General features: G+C 44.5%; 1 protein-coding gene across 2 annotated transcripts; it reads left to right on the forward strand.

The window, feature by feature from the left end:
* Positions 1–5,706: 5,706 nt before the first annotated feature.
* mpp3a (MAGUK p55 scaffold protein 3a) lies at positions 5,707–23,979 on the forward strand. 2 transcript variants are annotated; one of them, XM_076144388.1, is made up of 19 exons: positions 5,707–5,796; positions 13,142–13,199; positions 13,352–13,470; positions 13,627–13,704; positions 14,056–14,136; positions 14,308–14,445; positions 14,532–14,613; positions 15,579–15,664; positions 16,156–16,230; positions 16,501–16,697; positions 17,039–17,103; positions 17,922–17,945; positions 18,893–18,934; positions 21,099–21,254; positions 21,488–21,568; positions 21,660–21,753; positions 21,859–21,964; positions 22,089–22,217; positions 22,315–23,979. In XM_076144388.1, the coding sequence occupies exons 2-19, from the start codon at positions 13,163–13,165 to the stop codon at positions 22,492–22,494; spliced, it is 1,770 nt and encodes a 589-aa protein (XP_076000503.1). In that variant the 5' UTR covers positions 5,707–5,796; positions 13,142–13,162; the 3' UTR covers positions 22,495–23,979. The 2 variants fall into 2 exon arrangements, with proteins under 2 accessions (XP_076000503.1, XP_076000504.1); XM_076144389.1 differs by lacking the exon at positions 18,893–18,934.
* Positions 23,980–24,054: the final 75 nt, after the last annotated feature.

Consider the following 24,054-nt stretch of genomic DNA (forward strand, 5'->3'; position numbering starts at 1 on the left):
TATCGAAAACTCCAGGGGTACAAGCACATTTCTGACTGTTTCGATAATGCCATTTTATTTATGTAGATGCCACATATTAAAGCTTTGTTGGATTAATGATGAATTTAAAAGCGCTTTGCTTTGATGGACCAAAGAGATTATTCATACAAGTAAGACTTGTTTTTGTAAATGTAAATATTTGTAGGAGACTGAGTAGATTTATGTGTTTGTTTTTTGGGAAAGAGCTAAATGATGCTGATTATAACCAGTAGATGGCACTGTTGCTCAGTTTTTTATAAAGGTACATATAACTTCTGTTACACGTCACACTGTAGTCTCTGAAAATGGGCACAGTGTTGTGTGATTTGGATTTTTGTTATTGCACTTAAGTGTGTGTTGTGTTTACCATGTACTTTCCTCTGACATCAAAATCAATTGAATGTGAGAGAATGGGATTTCTGAGGTTTATAGATTTCTGTATTTTTTTAAACTCTCAAATGATGAAGGGGCTGGATCCTCGCTTAGGGGTGTTGACAATGTGATTTGGTGGTTTTGTAGCTCAGCGCTGTCTGTATTTGTGCCTGTTGTGATGAGTAGGAAGGAGCAGGTAATGAAGCCTCGTCTCCTGACGTGCCAATCATCACATGTATACATTTCTTTTGAAGACATGAATGAGAAATCTCATTTTATTTTATTTTTCCTCACGTGTGCACTATTTTGTAAGTGTGTAAACTTTTTGTACATAATGAAGGATCCTACAATGGAATTAAATTAAATAATTTAAACATGACAGTCTGGATTCGTATTATGAATGAGTGTATGTATGTATCAGGATATTGAAACTTGTGCATGTGTGAGTCACTAATCTGCTCGTCTGGAAAGCAGTAATTCCATGTGGTTGCAGAAATAATCGATTATTTGAAATGAATATTGATGTGGGACATGTCCCACTAGGGGGGGCGCTGCCAAATGGATAACATGGGGTGTAAACTAATTTTTCTAGTAAAATTTAAAAGTTTTCATAAAATCTCATCACGAGTCCCAGCTAAAGCCCTTTCATCTTTGGGAGGAGGTCAAAAGAGTGGATGCTAAAGCCAAAATGAATTCTTAGGACAATCTAACAATCTTGTTTAACTCTCAGAGCCTTGGATATGATCAGTGAATTCAAATGAATATAGTTGACATCCAAAAACACCCTAACTCATTTCCCTATACCTGTTCAGAACATTTCAATCAACCCTTGTCAAATGTGTTTGAAGAAAGGAATTTATCAACTTGAGTTATACACTGTATGATACACCGAAGCCCAGCCGGGTGCTTGTTATCTGTGGGGGAATGCATTGTGTATTAGAGTCCTGCCAAGTCCCTGATCCTGTCTGCCGAGGATCCCATCAGCCCACAGGCTCAGCTGACTGATCGATAGACCACTTAGCGGCCGTGAGCTACACATCCCAGTCATTTGACCTGCTGCATCTGTGGGAATGGCCACGCAATCCAATAAGCATCGAACCGCTGAGTAACCGAGCTGGACCGCCAACTTGAGGAACTTCCTCCTTCCCGAGTGGCCTCTCTCAGGAAGAAAAAAATTAGAGAGACAAAGAGTTATTATTTATTATTCAATCTTATAAAAACTTCAAGTTCAAACAGCAAAAATGGGAACAAATCAAACACTGATTAAACCTGAACTGGTAAATCTATTGATACTGCATGTAGATCATTCTATACATCAAACCTACACATCAGAGCTATCTAGTCACTATGATGCTCACTATCAGAATGTGAAATTAAAACTGAAAAACTGCTTTTAATATATTTTCATCTGCATTAATTTGCATTGTTTCTGTCCTAAACAATTAACGATACAGTTTAGTAACAATAAGGAAAAAGGTACCAAAGTTCTACCTAGCCTTTTAGCTTGTACACAACAACATAACAGGAATGAAGCACACAGAAATACTACTAAACTACATGGAACTGGGAAAAGTAAAAAAAATCTCAAACAGATAATTCCTCAAAACATAAAGTAAGATTTTCTGAGGTCATCAAACAGACAGATCTCCTAACTGTCTGTGTTATACTGCAGGCATGTTGTTGTTTGTCCACATGAGGCAGGTTGAGCGATGGATCGGAGTTTTCTAAACTGCAGCAGATGGAGATGATGGTTTGCAGACACTCAAGTTTACAATAGAGGTTAATGACAAAACAATGTCATAAATCTCTGACAAAGCAAGTTAAGCCACCTGCTCTGCAACTTTGTTAGTGTTGGATAAACCAGAATTCCCTCTGTTCTTCTGCCGGTCTCCTTTGTCTTCCTTGCTTCTCTGCCCTCTCTATTAAGTCGCACAAAAGGCTGTAATTCACTTTCACTAATGCAGCTCTGTAGAAGCCAGTGAAGTACATAAAATTATAAAACATTTCCCAGCAACCTTCGGTCTCGTCTAAAGGCTGCCGAACCCCCCCAAAGGTCCCTCCTCTGCCTCACGCCTTCTTGATAGAATTATAGCTAGAGACATAATGGAGGCTAAAGCCATTTAAAGTCACACCACCAATCATGTCTAAGAGTTCACACCCCTGTTTAGGTTGAGCTTAATCTTTGGTTTTGAAAATACATGAAGTAAACCGAGCAGCATCAAAAAGCTCAAAAAGAAACATTATAAGGGAGAAGAAGAACCGTTTATTTCTGAAACTTAAATAAAAGTTTTACAATGACCAATTCCAATAATGATTGTTATCATGATACAAAAATTAACTTGGATGGGAACTGCATGACTGATATATCTGTTTAATAAAGAGTAAAAATAAATAAATGTGCATCCATACAGATTCACAATCATTTCCATAACTTAATTCTGTCAAAATAATCATTGGCTTCAACCGGAATTGTTATCCTCTCATCTCCTTCTTGTTATCTCAGGACGTGGAGAGGAGAAGCAGGGGAGAGACCTTGGAGGAGACGGAATGCCAGGAGCTAATGCAGTCAGAGCCAGACAGACAATCAGGTTGATGACTCTTGGAGGAGGACGGTGAGAAAAGAGCTGGCGCCGATCAGGTTTTAGCCTGTGAGAGCATTAAGCCTCTTGCCTCCAGACAAACGGCAGCGTTCTGATAAGAGGGAGAACAGTAAATATAATCGCAGTTGGTATCAGGTGCTGCAGCGGCCAGAGATGCAGGAGGAGGGAGGCCAGACCATGGAAATCCACATGCAGAGTGCACAAAATGAGAACCTAAAATCTGCAATACAAGAGCAGCTTCTGATTCAACTCTGGGTTATATAATAAGACGTCAATGTTATTGTCGATCCTTGTGATAGATGTGACTGTACTGCAGACACACAGATTCCCGTTGGTGTATTCAGTGGCCGCCCTCATCTATGTATTCATTCAGCTGTTTTTGTGGTTTTAATCTAGGTTTAGGTATGACAAAGTAGTTCACTGCTCAAAAAAAACGCAGGACGAAAACAGAAGGGCAATACCTGTGATTCCAAGGAAAAGTAAATATTAGGCAGATGGATCTGCTGGTAAAGGCTTGAAGACATTTTACCCCTCATCCGAAAGGCTTCTTCAGTTCTGGCGGACTGTTGGAGATTCCCATGTTTTCATCTCTCTGGAGTTGTAGTTAGGATCATTGATACTCCTAATAAGTCCTAGTCAGGCTCGTTGATACAGGTGTGGATAATGGCCACAGGTGGGCGGTACAGGTGGTAAAACCTGGGGATCCCCACCAGTCTGCCAGAACTGAAGGATGAGAGGTGAAACATCTTCTAGCTGTTGCTAGCAAGTCCAGTTGCCTAAGATGTACTTTTCCTTGGATACCATGATCTGGATGACTGAGAGCCTTCACAGACAGCCACAGGTGGGGTTCTCCTTTCTGCTGTAGCAATGGACATGTGAGGCTGAAAGATTGTTTAGTCTCCTGCGGAGGGATAAGAGCACAGCATTGTATGTGGGTGATAGGTGGTGTCGCAGACCTCCTTCTCTGTTTAAAGATGGTCTCTCTTACTCCTCTTTCAAACCATTGCTGGAGGCAATCACGGTAACGATTGCTAGAAGCAATCACAGTAACAACTCAGTGAGGCTTTTTTTGCTTTGTCATACTGCACAGAGAGAGAGAGAAATTACTGAAGCAAATTCATTCCAATACATTCAGTTTCCATTGTGAGAAAACGTTTGTTTCATCGTTGTGTGATGCAGCGCGTATGGGACCACACACAGCTGCACAGAGTAATGACTCACAGCCCAGTCTGCTACGTCCGTCCTATTATCTGGTTTCAGCTGTGGCCCTCTGGAGCTGTATGAACACATTCACACCCTGTTTATGACCTCTTGGCGGGGGTCTGAACAGAGCCTGCATGTCCGGGCCTCGCCCCCAAAACGTGACATCAGGCCAGCCGCTCCTGCTCCCCAGAGGAAGAGGTCAACAGATGCCTCCGAATCAATTTGGCCAAAGACCCAGAACAACCTCTGCTTTAATTAATGGGGTTTTGTTTGGAGCAGCCCCTCCCCCACCGCCCCAATGACCTCACTGTTCCCCTGTTGGGAAGATAGAATCCACTATTGGTCAGGGATGAGATGTCAAATCCAGCCTGTAGTGAAACAAACATTGTAATTGTTTGACAAAAGGGTGAACTCTCTGGCCTCCATTTTGATTTTTTGGCAACAGCAACTGGTCTTAGTAAAAATCTATTGAAATTACAATAATCCATATTATGAATAGTTTGTTCTTTCATACACGCTGGTTTCATCTCCTTTTGTCTCACTTTCATATGTGACACGGTAACTTATACAAATTATTCAGATCAATGTTGTTTCTTTCGTTTGTATATGTTTATTCTACATATAAACACAGTACGGAAAGTCTCTTTTGTACCATATTTATATTTTTTCCCCTAATGAAATACAGTTCAAATAAAAGTGAGCGAGTCTAATGATGTGTTGACTTTATTATGCATCTCATCTCCTGAATAACAAAGCAGAAAAGCCCCTGAAAAAAAATGGATTTAATTCAAAACAAAAGTAGCGTGATACTCTCTCGTGCTCGTGTGTCACTTTGCTGTGAATACACACAGATTGTGTTGATTCGGGCAAATTTAATGTTTGCTATGGTATTTTATGAACATATTGCAGATCTGTGATGGCACCTCTTCCTACATTAGTATATGAAACTTCCACCCATGTATCCAGTGATGTGATCGAGCCCACAATATGATCAGCAGATGATCTTTGGCCTCTTAGTGTGTGTGTGTGTGTGTGTGTGTGTGTGTGTGTGTGAGAGAGAGAGAGAGTCATCATTGAGCCCGTGTTGTGTGACGCTCATGCAGGCAGACAAAGAGCAAGCAGCCGCCGTGATGCTGGATGAGGGGGAGGGGATCTCTGTCTCTACCTCTCCTCTCTTTCTCTCTCTCTGTGTCACTACCTTTCCTTTTTTTAAACGAGTCAAGTGCAATTCGGCAGAGTGACAATGCCAGAGTGGAGATGGAAGACGTGACCAAGAAGTCACTCAGGCAAAAACGTAGGAGAAATAGAGAACCTCAGCCCTGTGTGGCGTTCTTCATCCACTGATGTTGTGGACAGAGAGAGGATGACAGAGGTAAAGGGAGGAGGGTGGGAAAGGGAGGGGCAGAGAGACAGAGAGGGGGGGGGGCAGGCACTCAGCAGCAGCAGGTTTGTGAAAGCAGCAGCCGAAGAAGGAGGAGGAGGAGGAAGGAGGAGGAGGAATCAGAGCGAAAGAAACAGTGTGGCTGCAGTCAGGAGAGAGAGAGACGCACACACACACACACACAAACACACAGAGAGAGAGGAGGAGATATAGAGAGAGAAGGTAAGAGGATAAATGGCATCCTGCTCGTTTCTGTCTGCGTTTGTCTGCCTAACACCTTCTATTTCCAGTGTGAACACGGGGCCATCAGCTATCCAGTGTGTGTGTTTGTGTTCGTGTGTGTGTGTGTGTGTTTTGCGCTCAGCCACAGTCTGCCAGCTGACGATATGGTGCATGTGGGGAGAGCACAGCGCTGTAGCACTGCAGAGTGATGCAGAGAGATGGAGGACGGGAAGGAGGGATGGAGAGAGGGATACAGAGAGGGGTGGATGGAGGGATGGAGAGAGGGATGGATGGAGGGGCAGCAAGGAGGGGAGACAGACACACACACACAGGGCAGCAGATGTCTGAACTGCGCTTTGCTACGTATGGTGTTGATGGCGGGAGGTGTGTGCGTGTGTGCAGGTGTGTGTGCGTGTGTGTGTTTGTGTGTTTGTGTGTTTGTGTGTGTGTGATGCCGTACAGGAGTGTGTCAGCTGTCATACATCAGTGCTTTCCTCCATAATGGAAATCAAAGTTCACGTCTGACCACACCCTCTCCTTCCTCCGCCGGCTCGGATCAGACTGACGTGTTGTGTGGCTCTGTGGTTGCATCAGGGAGTGTGTGTGTATGTGTGTGTATGTGTGTGGTCAAAGGTGTCTTGGATTGTGTCCAAACATGCTAGGTGTTGCCTCCTGAGCGAAACAAGCGTTGATGCTGGGGCAGGTGAGGGGGCCAGATGTGTTTGTGTGTGTGTGTGTGTGTGTGTGTGTGTGTGTGTGTGTGTGTGTGGTGTGTGTGTGTGTGTGTGTGTGTGTGTGTGTGTGTGTGTGTGTGTGTGTGTGTGTGTGTGTGCGCACCAGCATATAGCACAGAGTAAAGACCTAGTTTTGGGAGTATGCAGTTGGATCTTTGCCAATGTGGATTTTTATGGGACGAAATATAAAATGTGTATTTCAATGCTTGTTCTTCTGAATTCAGTAGAAAATTAAGTATATTGTCTTATTATTACAGTACAGGCTGTATGTTGTGACCCGTGAGGAAGTAGGAGAGGGCTGCTGTATGACATGAGCTGAGTGGAGAACACATAAGGCCAAACTAGGCTGCAAACTTTGATTGTGGCCTTAAATAACTTGTGCATACAGTTGCACACACACACCCAACCCCACACACACACCTAGTTTGCTCTCTCATACGTTTACCTCCTCCTAAAGATGAAAGTGGCTTCAGATGATGGCTTTTCATCAGGCGTGACGGCTGAGTAAAGGGCTTCTATGTCAGTAGGAGTAGCTAGTATCTCTGAGAGCTTTCTGTGCTAGGCTCAGATCTTTTCAAGCAGCCCGTGCACTGTATATGCGGAACACACACATGCAAAAGATGAATGCCTGCGCTCACCCTCTATTGCTGTCTGGCCTTGACATCGCTCTTCTTTGGTTAATACTATTTCCACCATTTGCTAATATTCTGCATCATATTGTAAAAGCATGTAACTGAGAGTGAGTGTGTGTGTGTGTGTGTCCCCGACCCAGGACAGTGGGTTTACCCTCATCACCAGGCCAAGTTAAATATTGCGTCGTCTAAAATTGCAAACCTGCTCAGCACTGCTTGATCAAGCATTTGTTGTTTGGTGTGTCGGTGCCAAAGTGTTTTCACAGCATAGTAGACAATGCATTTTTGTAAAGAGTCGCTATATTCACGGGGCCGTTTGCAGTGATGTCTATACACACACACACAAGCATCAGTGTAGCCTCTCCAGATGGCACATTTGGTGTTAAACAACCTAATACAGCCCACAGAGAGATAAAGCATAAACAATATGCACGCACCTTGTTACCCATTTGAAATTAGTGCGCGTGTGTGTGTGTTTGTGTGAGTGTGTGTGTGTGTGTGTGTGTGTGTGTGTGTGTCTTTATTAGATCCCAACTCTCTAAATTCGCACAGTTTGATTATTGAAAATTTTTTTTGAAAGCAGATCTGACAGTGTAGTTCTGTTGTTTTTTACAAACATTACTGATATAAACAAACCTCTTGCATGTGTTTGCCTTCATCTGACCTGTTCATCGGCTCCTGTGGTGACGCGACCTCTCTCTGTGATCATTGCAAGGACAGATTTTACCTCTAATATAGTAGCTACCACTACTGGTCAACCCTGTGAACAGATTTACAGCAAGTAATATATCTATGTAGCTTTGTATGGCTGCAGTAGAGACTGTCAGTTACTGATCGGTCATATTCCAAGTGAGCAAAGGCTTTTGAATGCTTTGGCAGTATTGGTAGCGTACACCAGGTGGTCAGTCGTCGCCTCAGGAGCTCTTACGCTTGGTGGAACATCAGGAAGACACAGGGAAACCTTACGAAACTCCTGGCAGTGCGTTGACAACTGTGAGGCCCAACCTCTGGTTAATGTGCTCCTATCTGCTCCTGAACCTCTACAGCCCATGACAGAAAGCAGAGAGAATAAGAATGCAGAGATGAGGATGTAGTGGGAGGAGCACAGAGACAGGACGCATGCATATGTTGTGTGTGTTTACATGCATTTCTGTGTGTAGGCCTATGTTGTTATACTTCCTAATTGAGGCCATTGTGTATGAATGTGAGCCCAAACTATAAGCTTCAGTACACGAGTGAGTACATAAGAGAAGCAGTTTGATTTGTATCTTGTTTCAATCTCTATTTATCAAAACTGATATACAAGCAATGTTTTGAACAGCTGATCCATCACAAAAGATATGAATGTTCAGTCATGGAGGCAGACATGTGACATGTGATGGGCTGATAGCTGAGCTGTTTGCCTGACCACACAGGGGCTTCATCGTGTTTGCGTGATCTGCAGATAAGCTGGTAACAGGATTAGAGCAGAAAACGTCATTTTTGCCGTTTTTAATGTTACTTGTGATGTCTGGGTTTATTTGTGGATCAGTGACGTTTGGTGTCAGTGTTTTTGTGGTGATGCTGCATGCAATCTGGTGCAGCAACTGAGTCTTCCTGTTCCTGTTTGTGTCACCATAATGTGAAAGAGGAACATTGATATTTAGGAATTGTGTTTGATACAGAGGGTATGAGTGCAATGTCTGCCTTTATAAGTATACTGTGTATCCACTTTAGGCTACAGTATGAGTTGTGTTGTGTCTTCAAATACTGGCTGGTACCTGAATTATTTGTTTAAAGTGATAGTTGATCATTTTCCGAAAAGGTAATAACATTGGGTAGTCATTCAATCTACAAGTATCAATCTGTCCAATGTTAATGCTGTTTTTGTCACCCATAGGTTGTACACGTACAGCAGAAACAGAGCAACCTGAGCAACATATCAAATGTTTAGATTTGAGTGTTTCTGTTCCCATCACTCGGCAGGTAGTGCACAACTAGTCTCAGGCTACGATTTAATGTTTGGAGTCAAACATAAAGAACTGCAAAACTGAAACGATTCGAAAGCTCCATAGAGCTGCAGACTGGATGTCGATTCTCAGTGGGATTGGCTGTGCTAATAAACCTTTCATGTTAGTCATCTGATTTAGCCCTAATGTAGAATAAGTATCGCTTTATTGCTTAAATGTTGTTTTGAAAAGAATCAGTTTTAATGTATTGTTTACTATCCAACCATGACCTTGACTATTAATGGCATCGCTCAATTTGAACATTGGACAAGTTAATATGAAGTGATGTATTTGTTTGTCAGCAGGCAGCAGTGAGTCAGCGTTGGCAGAGGAAGCTTTTTCAGCACAAACCCAACCAAAGCAAGCGACACTCATACTCACATACTGACAATAAGTCTGTGAATAAGGTCACGTCCAGCTCATCTGGTGATGATGATGACGACGACGACCATGACGATGATGATGATGGTGTCAGTGCTGTCTTGTGTTGTAGCCCAGTCAGAACCAGGTTAGCTCCCATGCCTCATATCTTGTAACCAGGCGTGTAGGAGGATCATTTCAAACTTTGACCAGGCTCATCATGCTGTGTACCTGACGTGACGCACAGTTTAGAAGACAAAATAACTCAATGCAGCACGATTAGTTTGCCATTATTGTGTAGACCTACTTTCAATACTACCTGACTCTGCCCCCACCTTCATCTTCCTTTGATCATGAAACCCCTGTGGGTGCCACTTAGAGGTGCTCCCATAATGCATCCCTCTGATGACCTCACCACACCCAAGTGAAAGCAGCTCTGGAGACGTTGTCATCCCTAGGCATTGCCTGTGGGCCGTAGCAGAGGGAGCTGCGATGAATCATGTGACGTTGACGCTTTTAAAAGCTGCGATTTTATAAATTCATCCATCATCTTTATTTGGCAAAAGAGCGGTCTAATTAATCTTACATAACTCAACCTATTTTTCTGCTAAATGGCTTTTGTTTACCTCAGCCTGTCCTCAGCCTGTTGGTGATTTTCTTAATGGTGTCAAGAATGGAACTAATGAGGGAGCAGTGATTGATAGTGGAAATATGATGATGATACACGTGCACACACCTCTAATTAGACTCGGCATCATGCCCTGGACCTGTGGTGTGTGTGTGTGTGTGTGTGTGTGTGCGTGCGTGTGCGTGTGCGTGTGCGTGTGTGTGTGCGTGTGTCTGTGTGTGTGTGTGTGTGCCAGTTTTTAATGAATTGTAATTTTAGAATGAAGCAGAATCATCACATCACAGCAAAACAAAAACGTACTCGCAATTGCAGAACTTCACTCAATCCAAATGGGCTACTTAACGTTTACACACTGAAATCTTATTTTATTTATGTAGATATTAAATTAAATAATTTTGTACGTTTATTCTCTCAATATATCAGTATTGTCTTTTCCAGATGTGTGGGATGCATTGGGAGATAAATGTGATAGATTCCTTCCTCGGGTATCTTATTTTGTGTTCTGCTGAGGAGAAACTGCTTTGATATTGATTGATTTTTCCTTTTGGAGTTAAAAATAATTGTCGTCGGCAAGAAAATGCTTCACCTGTCTCCCGTGTGTTTCTGCCGCCGTATCTCCTGACACAACTGCTCCCCCCTTCCTGTCATTCATTTTCTCCTAATCCCATTCTCTCCCTCTCTGATACCCTCTGTACATTATTCATAGGCTCATTACTGTCACCTCAAAAGTAAATCAGATTGGGATCATGGACCATCAGAGTACACAGGCTCAAGATGAAGCTTTGGTGTGGAGGAGAAAATGTTTTCAGACTCGGCGCCATCTCCGGAGACCAAATTCAGCTTGATCTAGCAGTATTGTGTAGTGTTTTCAGATGGAAAACAGGATTGCTGCACCTGTTTTTCATAATGTCATAACAGTTAATAGTGCAGCAAAACAAGATCGCGCCTTAGGAGTGCTTTGTTTTCTTTTGCTGACACGATGTGAGCAAGACTAGGAAAGCACAACAATGATTACAGCCTAATCTGATTTGTTTTTCTTGAGATATGAGACCAACAGGGCAGGCCTAAAAGAGACAGTACTTAAAGCTGACTGTTTTCAGTGTGTGTGCACAGTGGTGCTGCAGCAAAGAGGCGAGGAGTCACATGGTTTTCTAAGCATTACAACAATTTCAGACCCTGAATTTGAAGACCCTGTGAAGTGAAAACAAGTCTGAAAATCGGAATACATCCCTTATAAATAAGAATTAAATGAAGTTAGTTAGTTAAAGATCCTAACTTACCCTGGATAGAACATATTGATTTATATTGATGTTTGTCAGGTTAGAGAGCATGAATCATACGTTCACAAGCGAGTGTCTACCAAATGTGTTTTCAATTACACACTGAAGCTTTAAGAGTGACATCCTGATTTAATTGTTGATATTAGTTTTATAATTTAATCATTTGCAATAGATTATAGTATGATCTGACTATAAGTATTTTTTTTAAACCATTGCTTTGAAACTGACGCGTGTGTGTGTGTGTGTGTGTGTGTGTGTGTGTGTGTGTGTATGTGTGGCACTTGTCACCCATCTTGACAGACAATCTGATGAACTACGTGGGCTAATGAAACGCTCCCAGCTCAGGACACGAGCCAGTTCTGTGTTACGCCTCTGCCCTTTTGTCTGCTGCCAAATGAGGGAAAGCTTACTTGGTGTTGCAAAAGATTGCCTCATTGCAGGCGTCTACACGAGGGCAGACGAAACAACATGAACACGTCTGTTATATGGCATTTTCAAGTTTGATAATCACTCAGAGTTTGAATAAAGTGCTTGAAACTGCTTGGAATTAAATTGTAATTGCGTTGTTTTTATAATAAATCATTATCTGGTTGAATAATTGGCCTTTGAGTTAAAGAGCAGTATTGTGACCTCACTATATGTGCTGGAATGTCCTCCACATTATTGTCAGACATATCTTCCATGATGCTTAATTCATGATGTTGGCACACATTCGTCGGTTCACAGCATTGCAAAATAATGTCTGTGGCTTCGCGTCACAGATTGATACTACTGCCTCGGTGCGAGAATGTATGTGGAATATTGAGTGAAGGGACAGAGATAGAGATCGGTCAATAATCCTGTCCATTACTCTTGCCGTCCGTATCCCGGAGTTACCTCAGGAGGAGACCGGGAGGAGACGGGGTGAGGGTGAGGGCGAGGGAGGGAAGCATGCTGATGCACTGATGGGAAACTCTCAGTATGTACAGTATGATAATGCAGATATTGATACTGTGCGTTGTTTGCTGGTCTGGCTCTTTGTCAATTAGAGTGAATGATTACCTCTTCCCAGGTTGTGTTTTCATTTGTATCTTGGACCAACCTTTTGCTGTTATTGGCTGCCACACTTCAGAGGGTTAAGTGCTGTACCTCATGACTGTAACCAAACCTGGTGGGCATGTGCACTCACTACTTCTGCAAAAATGTTTTTACCTTTGCAACACTATAAATAAATAGAGTCATCACCCCCCTGTTTGTATCTAGCTCTATGGGGACGTCCTATCAATAAATACAATGTCATTATGTGCAAGCATTGATTTGACCTAATGGAAGGCCTCCATTCTGTCCTATCTTTGTTCTCTCAACCTTTACATTGCATAATAATGAGGTAATACACAATATTTCATGCAGGTTTGTGTACACGGTGACGGAGTTACCCACACAAAGCTCTGTGGGCCTGCTGCAAGTCAGCATGATGAATCGTAGCATGAGTAAGGGTTTACCATGCTGGTGCAGCTCTGTTATCCATACACACACACACACACACACACACACACACATGCATATACAGGTACAAACCAGATGTAAAATGGAGCCTAGATTTAGTCTAAAAAGAGATGACATGATGACTCTACAGTGTTCTTAATACAGTTAACCTGGTTCCTCCTTTCTGTATACTGTATATGAGAAAAGGAAAGAAAGCAACAATCTCTCTCTCTCTCTCTCTCTCCCTCTCCCTCTCTAGGCGTCCCCTCCTCACTGACCCATGAAAGAAGCCATGCCGGTCCTCACAGCAGGAGCAGGTGAGACCAACTGACACACCGATGCTCTGATTTACACATAATACACAGCACATAAGGCACCATGCTGAGCTCCATATGGTCATGATAACTTACACACTTCCTGTGTACATTTCCTTGCTTCCTACACTTCCTGTCCTCTCCTCCCCTCTCAGGGCTCCATGAAACTCTGGCCCTGCTGACCTCTCAGTTGCGGCCAGATGCCAACCACAAGGAGGACATGGTGTTCCTCAGAGACGTCTTCAGTGAAAGGAGCTTGGGATACCTCATGAAGGTGTAGAAGTCTGGCAACTTTTCAAATTTGATTAAGTGATTAACTTCATTGTCCCCAAGCAGAAAGGGAATCGCAAATCGCATTGTGAAAGTAAGACATTGAAACGAAAGCCACAAACTTTTATGACGAAACTATTCTGGCTGTGTTGTGCTGCAGATTCACGAGAAGCTGAGACAGTATGAGAGACAGAGCCCGACACCTGTCCTGCACAGCGCCTCCACTCTGGCTGAGGATGTAAGGACGCACACACACACACACACACAGGCACGCATACACTCTCACACTCACACACACTAAATTACATTTTCCAGTTGGGCACAGCAGTCAGTCACAATGAGTTAGCACAGACAGAGAAGCGATGCAGGTATTGAAGTGAATTTTAATGTTCTCAAAGTGCTGAATCATCCGTATGCTCATCTAATGAAACTCCACATCCGGCTTCACTCCCACCAGTTAGCAGAGGGAAAATGCTGACCGCAGCTGAATGCTGTTCATCTTCCCACGTGCGCGTGTCTGTAAACTGCAGCGTGCGTTGCTGCTTATATGCAGACGTATTACAAGCAGTTGTTGTGATGTGTACGGTAGGTGGCAGAGGAGCTGCAGAGCGTACCGATGAGCACAGAGGAGAAGGAGCTGCTGCATCTTCTGACATCACCACATTTAAAGGTAAATGTCACTAGTTCAGACATAGGAGTCATATCTCTTAATTTGCACAAATAAACATCATCCATATGTAAGAGAATAAGAAAGCTACTTCAATGAATATCAGAAAAGAAAGTCACAAAAATGTGTATATATAGTGTATCTTTATACTAAAGTCATTTTCTGTCCCATCAGGCTGTTCTCTCGGTGCATGACACCGTCGCTCAGAAGAACTTTGACCCTGTGCTGCCTCCGATGCCAGACGACTTCGAGGACGAGCTGGAGGAGGAGTCTGTGAAGATTGTCAGGCTGGTGAAGAACAAGGAGCCCCTGGTGAGCTGGTACAGAGGAAAGAACAAGATGGGAAGTATGAGGGAAAGAGAGTCTTTATGAAAGCTTATGCTCCCTCTGTGCTCCAGGGCGCCACCATCAGGCGGGATGAAGCCACAGGATCCGTGATTGTGGCTCGCATCATGAGGGGAGGAGCAGCTGACCGGAGCGGTAAGTTACTCTTACTGTACCACTGGAGCCTTTATCACATGGTGGAAGTATTCAGATCCTTTATCAGGTCAAATTAGCAGTAAGACAGGAGAAATCATTAAACTCCAAGTAAAGCTCCTTCTTTAATTAAAAGGAGACAAATATGAAGAATAAAAGTCTTAAACTGGCAATTGAAACATAAACAAACACAACTAAAACTAAATGATATAATTAATTAACCTACAAAATCAATAATATTTTGGAGCACGTTTTTATTTCATAGGGAATACCTGAAACAAATAAACTGCCGAGCACCAGGACTTTACGATGCTGTTTCATAGACCTGAGGGCAGCAGAGCCACCAGGGCACCCAGGGAGGAGAGAGTCACAGGATTAACAACCAATCAGCATTTGGCAAAAACATGCAGCAGCAGAAAGAGAAAAATGAGTTGGAAACGACACTATGAACCCAAAAGCCCCCTGCTAGTCACTCTCGCTCTCTAGGGGCTGAATGAATGATGTAGACTCAGCAAAGACCTTCCCATGAACGTTGCCATGGAGATACCAGCATGTACATGTGTGTGTGTGTGTATGTGAGTGTTCAATTTAGCATACAAAATATGCATGCTAGTAAAGTAAACCAATCAGTGTCCATAGCCATTAATGATTGATGTCCTCCTATGGTGTCTTGCTGTGCGGAGTGATGGGGTTGAGCCGTATAGAGACCGAGAATTAGCTCCAGTCTGCTAAAATCATACATTATGTGCGTATGAATGCACACATAAAAGAGATCGATACATTTTCCCCCTCAGGAAAAAGCCTCATTGATCTCATTTCTCCCGGCCTTTGGTTTCATTGTTGTGACTGCAGCTAAGCGGATCACAGCAGGCGGAGCACAGCCGCTCCTCTCTGCGCCCCAACAGCAACAGCCACCGTGTTCAGACACAAGCCTTCACCCCGCTCACTGCTGCTCTCCTCCTTCACAGGTCTGGTTCACGTAGGAGATGAACTCAGGGAAGTCAACGGCGTCTCTGTAATCCACAAAAGGCCGGACGAGATCAGTCAGCTGCTGGTAAGACACACTGCAGGTTTAGTTCAGATTTCAAGGCAAACAGGGAGGATTAGGGCAAGATTCTACCTTTAATACTACAGATCACTGTGCAGATTCTCCACATTATGCAACCTTCTAATCCGTGATTCAAACCAGCTGGTTACACCGTTAGCAATCGTCAACAACTAAACTATCAACCAGTGTGTATATATCCGTTATATGTTCAAAGAAGCAACATCTTTGCCCCCATAAAGCTTAGATAAGTTGGATAATTGGATAATATAGTTGATTACTCTTTTATAATTTACAGTTTCTTTGAGAAAAAGAATGAATCTTAACTTGAAATGCTGCACATGTGTTGTGGTGCATTTAATATTTGATGTGTGTGAAGTTCAGTGATTGTTTATTTATACAGCGTGTGTGTGTGTGTGTAAAAATACTTTATTCGGCTTTGAACCTTGGCTGAATCTCTCCTCGCCTGTCCTGCTTCCTCTCTTCTATTTCTTATCCAGTCTCAGTCCCAGGGCTCCATCACTCTCAAGATAATTCCCGCCATCAAAGAGGAGGACCGGTTAAAGGAGAGCAAGGTGAGCTGGGACAACTAACCAGAGTCTGGGCATGCTCAGTAACCCGGCAACGGCAGGAAACAAGTCATTATAAGATTTATTTATTTTTCATCATTTCTTTCTGAAGCACATCAACACAACCACAGATGAATTTGGGTGGACAGACATAACGTATTAAGAAATGTAAAAGGACAATAAAGGGAGAAACTGGTTACAAAAGTTAAACATCAAATCAAAGCAACTATCAAAATCTGTATTTTCCCCTGACACTCCCTGTGCGTTTGATTCCAGGTGTACATGAGGGCGCTTTTCGACTACATCCCCTTGGAGGACAAGGCCACGCCCTGCCAAGAGGCTGGACTTCCTTTCAAAAGGGGGGACATCCTGCAGGTCGTGACCCAGGACGACCCCACGTGGTGGCAGGCAAAGCGTGTGGGCGACAGCAACCTGCGGGCCGGACTCATCCCGTCCAAGCTGTTTCAGGAGAGGTGAGAGAGGCTGCTTGAACCCCCGCCCCTGGTGCTGATTTCAATAGAGATCCATGTTCACGGGGTCAGATATGATTGGATGGAGCTTCTGCTGGATTCATAACAGCTGAAATCAGAACGACACACGAATCACAGAAATGAAATGCATATGTCAACTAAACACGGGCAGGAGATTCACATGTTTGGTTACAGTGTTTCAATGTTTAAACTTGTAATTCCGACCCTGTTACCTTAGGCTCAATCTTTGTTACTCTTTCTAATCTCATCTTTCTCTCTCTCCCTCTCTCTCTCTCTCTCTCTCCCTGCCTCCCTCCTCTTCCTCTGCTGTGCGATCCCTCCAGGCGGCTGGCCTACAGGGTGAAAATGGGCACGCTCCCGAATCCAAAATCCCCCAAAAACCCTGTCTGTAAGTTTCCCAGGAGTCTCCACTAAACAGCGCTATTCCAGTCTTGTGCAATAACATTGCCTAGCGATGTGCTCAGTCACTGTCGTTAGAGGAGAATAACTGGATAAATGCAGCTGTGTTTTCATTGACATTTATTGACCTTTTAAGCTTGTAATTGGCATTCTCAGAGGCTTTAGTATTCTTTGTCCTTTCTGCCCAGGCTGCTATGTCTGCACAGTTTCTTTTTATAGGGATGAGAGACGGAGAAAGAGAAGGAGGGCCGCATCGCAGATATGAATTAATCTCTTTCATGTTTTGGTCCATCTGGCCGGTCGAGCCGCTTGCGAATTCAGCCAAAAGTAGAGATGCAGAAATCGTAACAAACTGACACCGACTGCGAGAGTTCTAACGCTCTAACAATACGCTTCTCACTTTCTCACCACGCGTGATGATACCACAGAGGCGACCGTGTAAAACCATAATTGCCAGGTGAGTCGGGGGGCGGAGGGGAGGGGAGGGGCATAAGCTGCAACCGCGATCCGATTAGGTCTGAGCCACGGGGAGACAACAATGGCTTAGCAATATGGCAGCTTTGTCCCGTCACGCCGCGCGGCCTGCAGGGGATTCTCCGTCTCACCCACTCTTTCTCTCCCTCTCTCTGTCTCCTGCAACTCGCCGTTACGCTGATTAAATCCAATATAATCCTGACGGGGGGACACGTCCCATTAGTGATGGGTCGGGGGGGTCGATGTCAGTCTGCGTCTCACCTGTCAATCTGCAGAATCAAACCTGTCCCTTGTCTGTCCTAACAATGACTTACGCTCTCTCTCGTTTCATAGCAGACGAACAAGGATGTGAGAAAGGTGGGTACATGCGCCACCATAAACACAATCCATCCACACACACACACAGACACACACACAGGAGGAAGATGGATGAGTGTGTATGTGTGTATGTGTGAGTTTTTCTTCCACTCCCAGCCTAATTCCTCCCCTCCTGTTGTTAGTGCAGCAGACCAGAATAGACTATGTGTGTAGTGTGTGTGTGTGTGTGTGTGTGTACTGTGCGTGTTGTACCAGGTGATACACAGGCAGAACAGTGTCCCTGGAGACTCTTGTCCAACCCAAGCAGAGACTATTACAGTTAAGAGTAGCTCCTCAGTCCCTCCTCAGCTAGCTCCTGTCCTCCGTCCTCATCTTCACTCTGCTGCAGGTCGGCCTGATGCTTCAGTGCTTCATCACCTGTGTGTCGCACGAAAAAATTGATCCCACCATCTTTGTTCTACTTCCTACAAACAGAACATGTATCTGGTCAAAGCATAGATTGTATTTATGGGTTTAAGTCATTGTAGCTCATGGGAGAGGCTGGTGTGTGTGTGTGTGTGTGTGTGTGTGTGTGTGTGTGTGTGTGTGTGTGTGTGTGTGTGTGTGTGTGTGTGTGTGTGTGTGTGTTAGTGTGTGTGTGTGTGTGTGTGGGTCACATGGACCCGGCTCAAGCTGACTCCCTCCCAGATGAAAAAGATCCACCTCTCTCTTCTTCTTCTCCTCCTTTTCCTCTCCTCTGTCTAACGTCAAATCTCCTCATCGTGCCTTCTGTAGTTGCTCACACCTCCAGCTGTGTTCCTCCATTAACCCTTTGCTGCCCGCCCTACGTCGTCGCCTACCTGCCTGCTGCCTGTTGGCTCCGCCTACCCTCTACGGTGCCCCACCCCCCACCCCCTAACTCTTGACTCCCAACCCCTTATTCCTTAACTCTTCCAGGTCGGTTACCCTGTGCTTACCCCCTCTTTTCCCTGCTTGCCTCCCTACAGAGGACTGTGACTGTGAGGGCTATTTCAATGGACAGTACATAGGTGAGAGCGTGCACATCTTTCTCCACCTCCTTCTCCCTTTCTGCTCTTTGCCTGTAGCAGCCTGGCTGTGCGCTGGTTCCCTGGTGGCTTTGGGCTGGCGGAGGGGGGGTAAAAGTGATTTGCTTTCACTGTGGACCCTGGCTGGGACGCAAGGGCTGAGGGATAAGAGGGAGGCCGAGGGTTTGGAGGTCAAAAGGGGACAAAGAGTGAAGGAGGATGAAGGGATGAGTATACGTCATTTATATAGGTGGAGGAAAGAGAAGACACTTATGGAGAAGGTGTTTGATTGCACATAACTCGACAGGAAAGGAAATGAAGTGTGTCCGGGAAGTCTCTCGCGTCTGCAGGTGCCAGCAACGCATTTGTCTCCTCAGAGACACCTCTGCGTAATGAGCGCTCATAGAGAATAGGAAACTGAAAATTTATGCCAGATCTACAGCAGGGGTTGATTGGCAAGTTCTGACCCTGACCTGAAAAGGTCTCACTCAGGGGTGTGTGGTCAATTTGCAACTTTAAATCCAGCTACACACACAGGTTTTATTCTCATTTCACAGCACCCTTTTCTTAGCTTCCACAGCCGATATGACATCAAAATTAACTGAGGCAAAGGGGAGTCCAGATGAAGCAAACAGTATGGGTAAATGTGATCATGTCAGGGGTGCAGATTACATTTATGGGATGTGTGCAGGATTAGTGCAAAGTCACAGAGTATGTCATTGCCTCACATCACCACAGTTTGTCCATCTTATACAACTCACAGACCACTGGAACCTGTAAATTACTCAAATAGATACTGTTGAGCTGAGGCACAAAATCGACCAAGTATTCTTTTATTCCACTTTTGCTCATTTCCTTACATGGCTCAGAACTTATAAATCGACACTCATCCTGAATCCGCTCCAAACGCAGCAAATCTTGTCTCCTGACCTTCGGCCCCCTCTGAAGGCTCCACTGACCTCCTCTCCCTCACTCCTCTTCGGCTCCGTTTTGTCCCCCTGCTCCGCACGTCTGCTGGAATGACGAGGAGCACAAGGAGCAGTCGACACACAGCGGAGAGCTTAACAGCAGCTTAAAAACACTAAACACAGCATTTGTGCTCCCAAATGGACCAGTCAGTATATGGCCGCACCTCTGCTTGGAGCTGAAGCACCCCTCACCATTTCATCCCTCTGCCTGGCCCCCTCCCCTCCCCACTCTCCTTACCTGGCAAGCCCTTCCCGCATCTATACCCCACCCCTCCCCCTTTGCTGTGGCCAGTGCACCCCTTTGTGCCATCTACCCCCCCGCCCCGACCCCCCACGAGGGCCCTGCTGCGTTGGACGCATTGCACACTCAACCAGGCACGTTTGCTGCTCGTTCACCCTGTGTGGAGGTGTGAGGCTGGGTTGTGTGATGCTCTAACGCCAGTTATAGTCTCTCCTAAATGTAAAGCAGTGGCGCCCTCCTGTGGCCAGGTGTTTTCCTGGGAATTTTACTCAGGTACAGTGCCCGGCTCATTCCCTCAGGTACACACCACTGACAGGGGGCAGGCCTGGCCATGGGAGATCCTTATTGGTGATCAGTTTGTGGTGTTTCCCAGGGCCAGGCTGTCTCTCTGTCCCGCCTCAGCCCCGTAGCATCTTTTTACGCTGCATGCTTTGTTAAGCTGGGAAATGTTGTCTACTTTGGGCTGATGAAACGGTTTTAATCTGATTTTTTTTAAACTTGAGTATGCTTCGGTTTACACAGAACAGGAACAGAAGCTGCATTCGCTAAAAGTTTAACCTGTTTACTGATGCTGTTGTGAGCTGCATGTGATTGACACTTTTACCTCTAATCAGCTTAAAAACACAATATCAGGTTTACTCTGCAGATAAGCGAGAGGATTTACCAATATTCACCGGGCTTTAATGCATGATCACTATAAAGTTGAGTATATTCACAGAAAAGGTTCTGAAAAGAGGAAAATGAATCTTGCTCTGGTATGATCTTGTATTTGGTTTGCATGAAAACAAAAGCTTTGATTGCACTTGCAGTATTCAATAATGCTTTTTGTTTCTAAATGCAAAACAGATAATACTGTATTAACACCATGGCAAGAAAACCGTGCACGCATCTGTGATATCTTATGAAAGCAGTTTCCTGAACTGTGGTTGATGTTTTCCTGCTCCTGTCGTTGCTGTAGCTGGCCTGCGGAGGAGCTTTCGTCTGAGTCGCAAGGACCGGCAGGGATCCTCCGGCGAAGGTTCTGATCCCGGTGACTCAGACTTCATGACCTACGAGGAGGTGACCCGCCACCAGCACCGGTCCAGTGAGAGGCCCCGTCTGGTGGTTCTGATTGGTAAGAAGGAGGCAACACTTACTCAAAAACCTTCTTTTTTTATAGATAGTGAAGTGTTTGAATGTCAATAAATCAGTATATAATAATCAGTTTGAAACACCTCTCATCTGTGATATGACAGCAGTGTTCCCTAGTGGTGTCAAGTGTGTTTGCTTCCTCCATCAGAACTTGTAAGCCTCCGTCTAACTCATTATGTCGCTGTCTTTTTCTCTCACACACACATTCATCCAAAGGTTCCCTTGGTGCTCGCATTAATGAACTGAAGCAGAGAGTAATTTCTGAGAACCCTCATCGTTATGCAGTTGCTGTACCACGTGAGTTATTCTAGCCGACAGTTTACACACACTGCTCTACACACTCCACAAGGTCAAGTGTCACACACACACCTGAATGCTTCTCCTGCAGACACCACCAGACCTAAGAAACCTCAAGAGAAGGAGGGTGTGGAGTACCACTTTGTTACCAAACAGCAATTTGATGGGGATGTCCTGAACGACAAGTGGGTTTCTGCTTATATCACATTCCCTCTGCATGAATGTGGTGATTTGCTTGTTTGAATGTGATGGTTTTGTGTTGGATTTAAGCTTCTTCTGTCATCCTCCAGGTTCATAGAGCATGGGGACTACAAGGAGAACCAGTATGGAACCAGCATAGAGGCCATTCGCTCTGTACAGGCCAGGAAGATGTGTGTAGTGGACGTGCAGCCTGAGGTGAGAGTCCATCATGTCTAAAGGAGCAATTTGCACAATTAACCTAATTATAATATTGACTTCATGATCGCTGTTTTCACGGTGGTATTTTTCCTGTTTTCAAACAAAATTCTCCCTTCTGAAGGCGCTGAAGAGGCTGCGGACGGCAGAGTTCAAGCCTTACGTAATATTTGTCAAACCTCGCGTTCCCGAGAGCAGACGCAGACGCAGCGCCGGCACTTCCCCAGGAGGGGGCGATCATGGCCGCATTACCGTGAGTATCCTTCGTTCTTGATTAAGATGCGACTGTCCTCTCCGTAATCTCTGTGTACATCCTCCTGCATCCTCTTGGTTTGTTTTTTCGTGAACAGGACGAGGACCTCGCAGAGATGCGTCAGTCCGCCATTCAGACCGACCAGCAGTACGGACACCTGGTGGACCGGGTCCTGATCAAGGAGGACCTGGCCAGTGCGTGTTCGGAGCTGCGAGGCATCCTGGAGCGGCTGGAGCGAGAGTCCTTCTGGGTGCCTGTTGGCTGGGTGCGGACGTAACTCCCCCACCCAACCACCCACCAACCTACATCGTCGAGTGGAGCTTCACAGCCAGCCCACCCACACACTCCTACACCTGATCCCCCCTCCCCTGTCCCCTGCAAGGCCTGGGATTCGACCCTGATGCCTAATGCAGGGGTTGTCAGGCAGCCATTAACTGAGGCACAGAGGGGAGAGGATGGACAGAGTGAGAGGAGAGGAATACCTCATGTTCCAGCAGATCCAGAGCTACCTTGGCCAAAGGTCGGGTGAATCCCCCAAATCACAGTCTTACAGTCCCAAATCCTCGTTCAGCCGCTACCTTCACGTCATATCTATTCAGGTTTGATTTTTTATTAATCCATTGACTTTCACAGCTGAAATGCTGCAGTTTACAAAAGCTGGGTTCCCGTCTTGAGGATTGTCGGCTTTACTGTGACTCATCAGTAGCATGATTTTCATTTCACACTTTCATTTGACATATTTAATGCCGATCATGGAATGCTTCCCATTAACTCCTACTGCTCATGCCTACTGTACAGTATTAGATCAGTCATACATGCAGAAGAGGAGTAATTAATATATGAAAAAATTGTAGTGAATGCCTTTTGAAACTAATTCTGTCAAACTTGCATAGAATTTCCACACAAGGAAGGTAAGAAAGTCCACATTAAATGTATCTAATGAGATGAGATAGGACTTTATTTTCTATAAAGCGTTTTGTTCTGCAGGTTTGTTTTCAGGGGGTGCATGACCGATTATTTAACCTCAGATGTAAATACTGTAAATGTTAATCCTTGTGTGCCAATGGGAGGATCTCGTAGCACTTCAATGCAACCTGTTTACCTTTTTGTCCCTGGGAACCCACGTGTTTCTGTGTAAACTCCTGGATGGATGTCGCCGTGTGTGCTTACATACACCACGATCTAATGGTCCTTTCACATATAGGAATGGGTTTTGTACAGCTTGCACATATCTGTATTTTTGTGTGGGTTTCCTTCATATCAGGGGTCTGACTGACTTGGTTGTGCAGTCAGACAAACATTACGTGGGGGTGTAAGCTGCAGTAACCACAGACTTCAAATTAACATTTAAAGCTTGACAGAATTAAATTGATGCTGTTGGAGTTTACAGGCAGTGAGAAAACACTTACAATGAATTTAAACTGTAACACAATGAATCAGATCAAACTAATATACAAACACAGACTCTACAGTCATTTTAAGGAAATATTAACAGGTAAATTCTAGCATCCCTACACTGGATTTACACTGAGTAAAGTGTGTGTGTGTGTGTGTGTGTGTGTGTGTGTGTGTGTGTGTGTGTGTGTGTGTGTGTGGTCTTATCTAGTTTTTTCTTTTATATGCAACATTCTCTCGATCTTTGCCTGTGCTGTATGAACCCAGAAACCCAGAATGTTGAGTTTGTAACGTGACATGTACAAAGTGCCATAATAAAGTTAGCTGAATGAAAAAATCTGTCAGCTCATTGTGATGATTGATACCTTTAACAGTAAAGTAACACATGCACACACGTGTTTTATCACGCCTACAAATGTTGCGTTAAATATAAGTGGCCATC

The sequence above is a fragment of the Genypterus blacodes genome, unplaced genomic scaffold, assembly GCF_046128005.1.
Source record: "Genypterus blacodes isolate CSIRO-AG114 ecotype Tasmania unplaced genomic scaffold, CSIRO-AGI_Gbla_v1 ptg000028l_1, whole genome shotgun sequence".
NCBI classification, from domain to species: Eukaryota; Metazoa; Chordata; class Actinopteri; order Ophidiiformes; family Ophidiidae; genus Genypterus; species Genypterus blacodes.

What these genes read in the sequence shown, in the direction of transcription:
- mpp3a (XM_076144388.1), top strand. Translation starts at nt 13,163, where the DNA reads ATGAAAGAAGCCATGCCGGTCCTCACAGCAGGAGCAG. An exon ending in CCGTCTGGTGGTTCTGATTG is followed by an intron (nt 21,255 to 21,487) that starts GTAAGAAGGAGG and finishes ATTCATCCAAAG; the next exon opens with GTTCCCTTGGTGCTCGCATT. An exon ending in GCGATCATGGCCGCATTACC is followed by an intron (nt 22,218 to 22,314) that starts GTGAGTATCCTT and finishes TTTCGTGAACAG; the next exon opens with GACGAGGACCTCGCAGAGAT.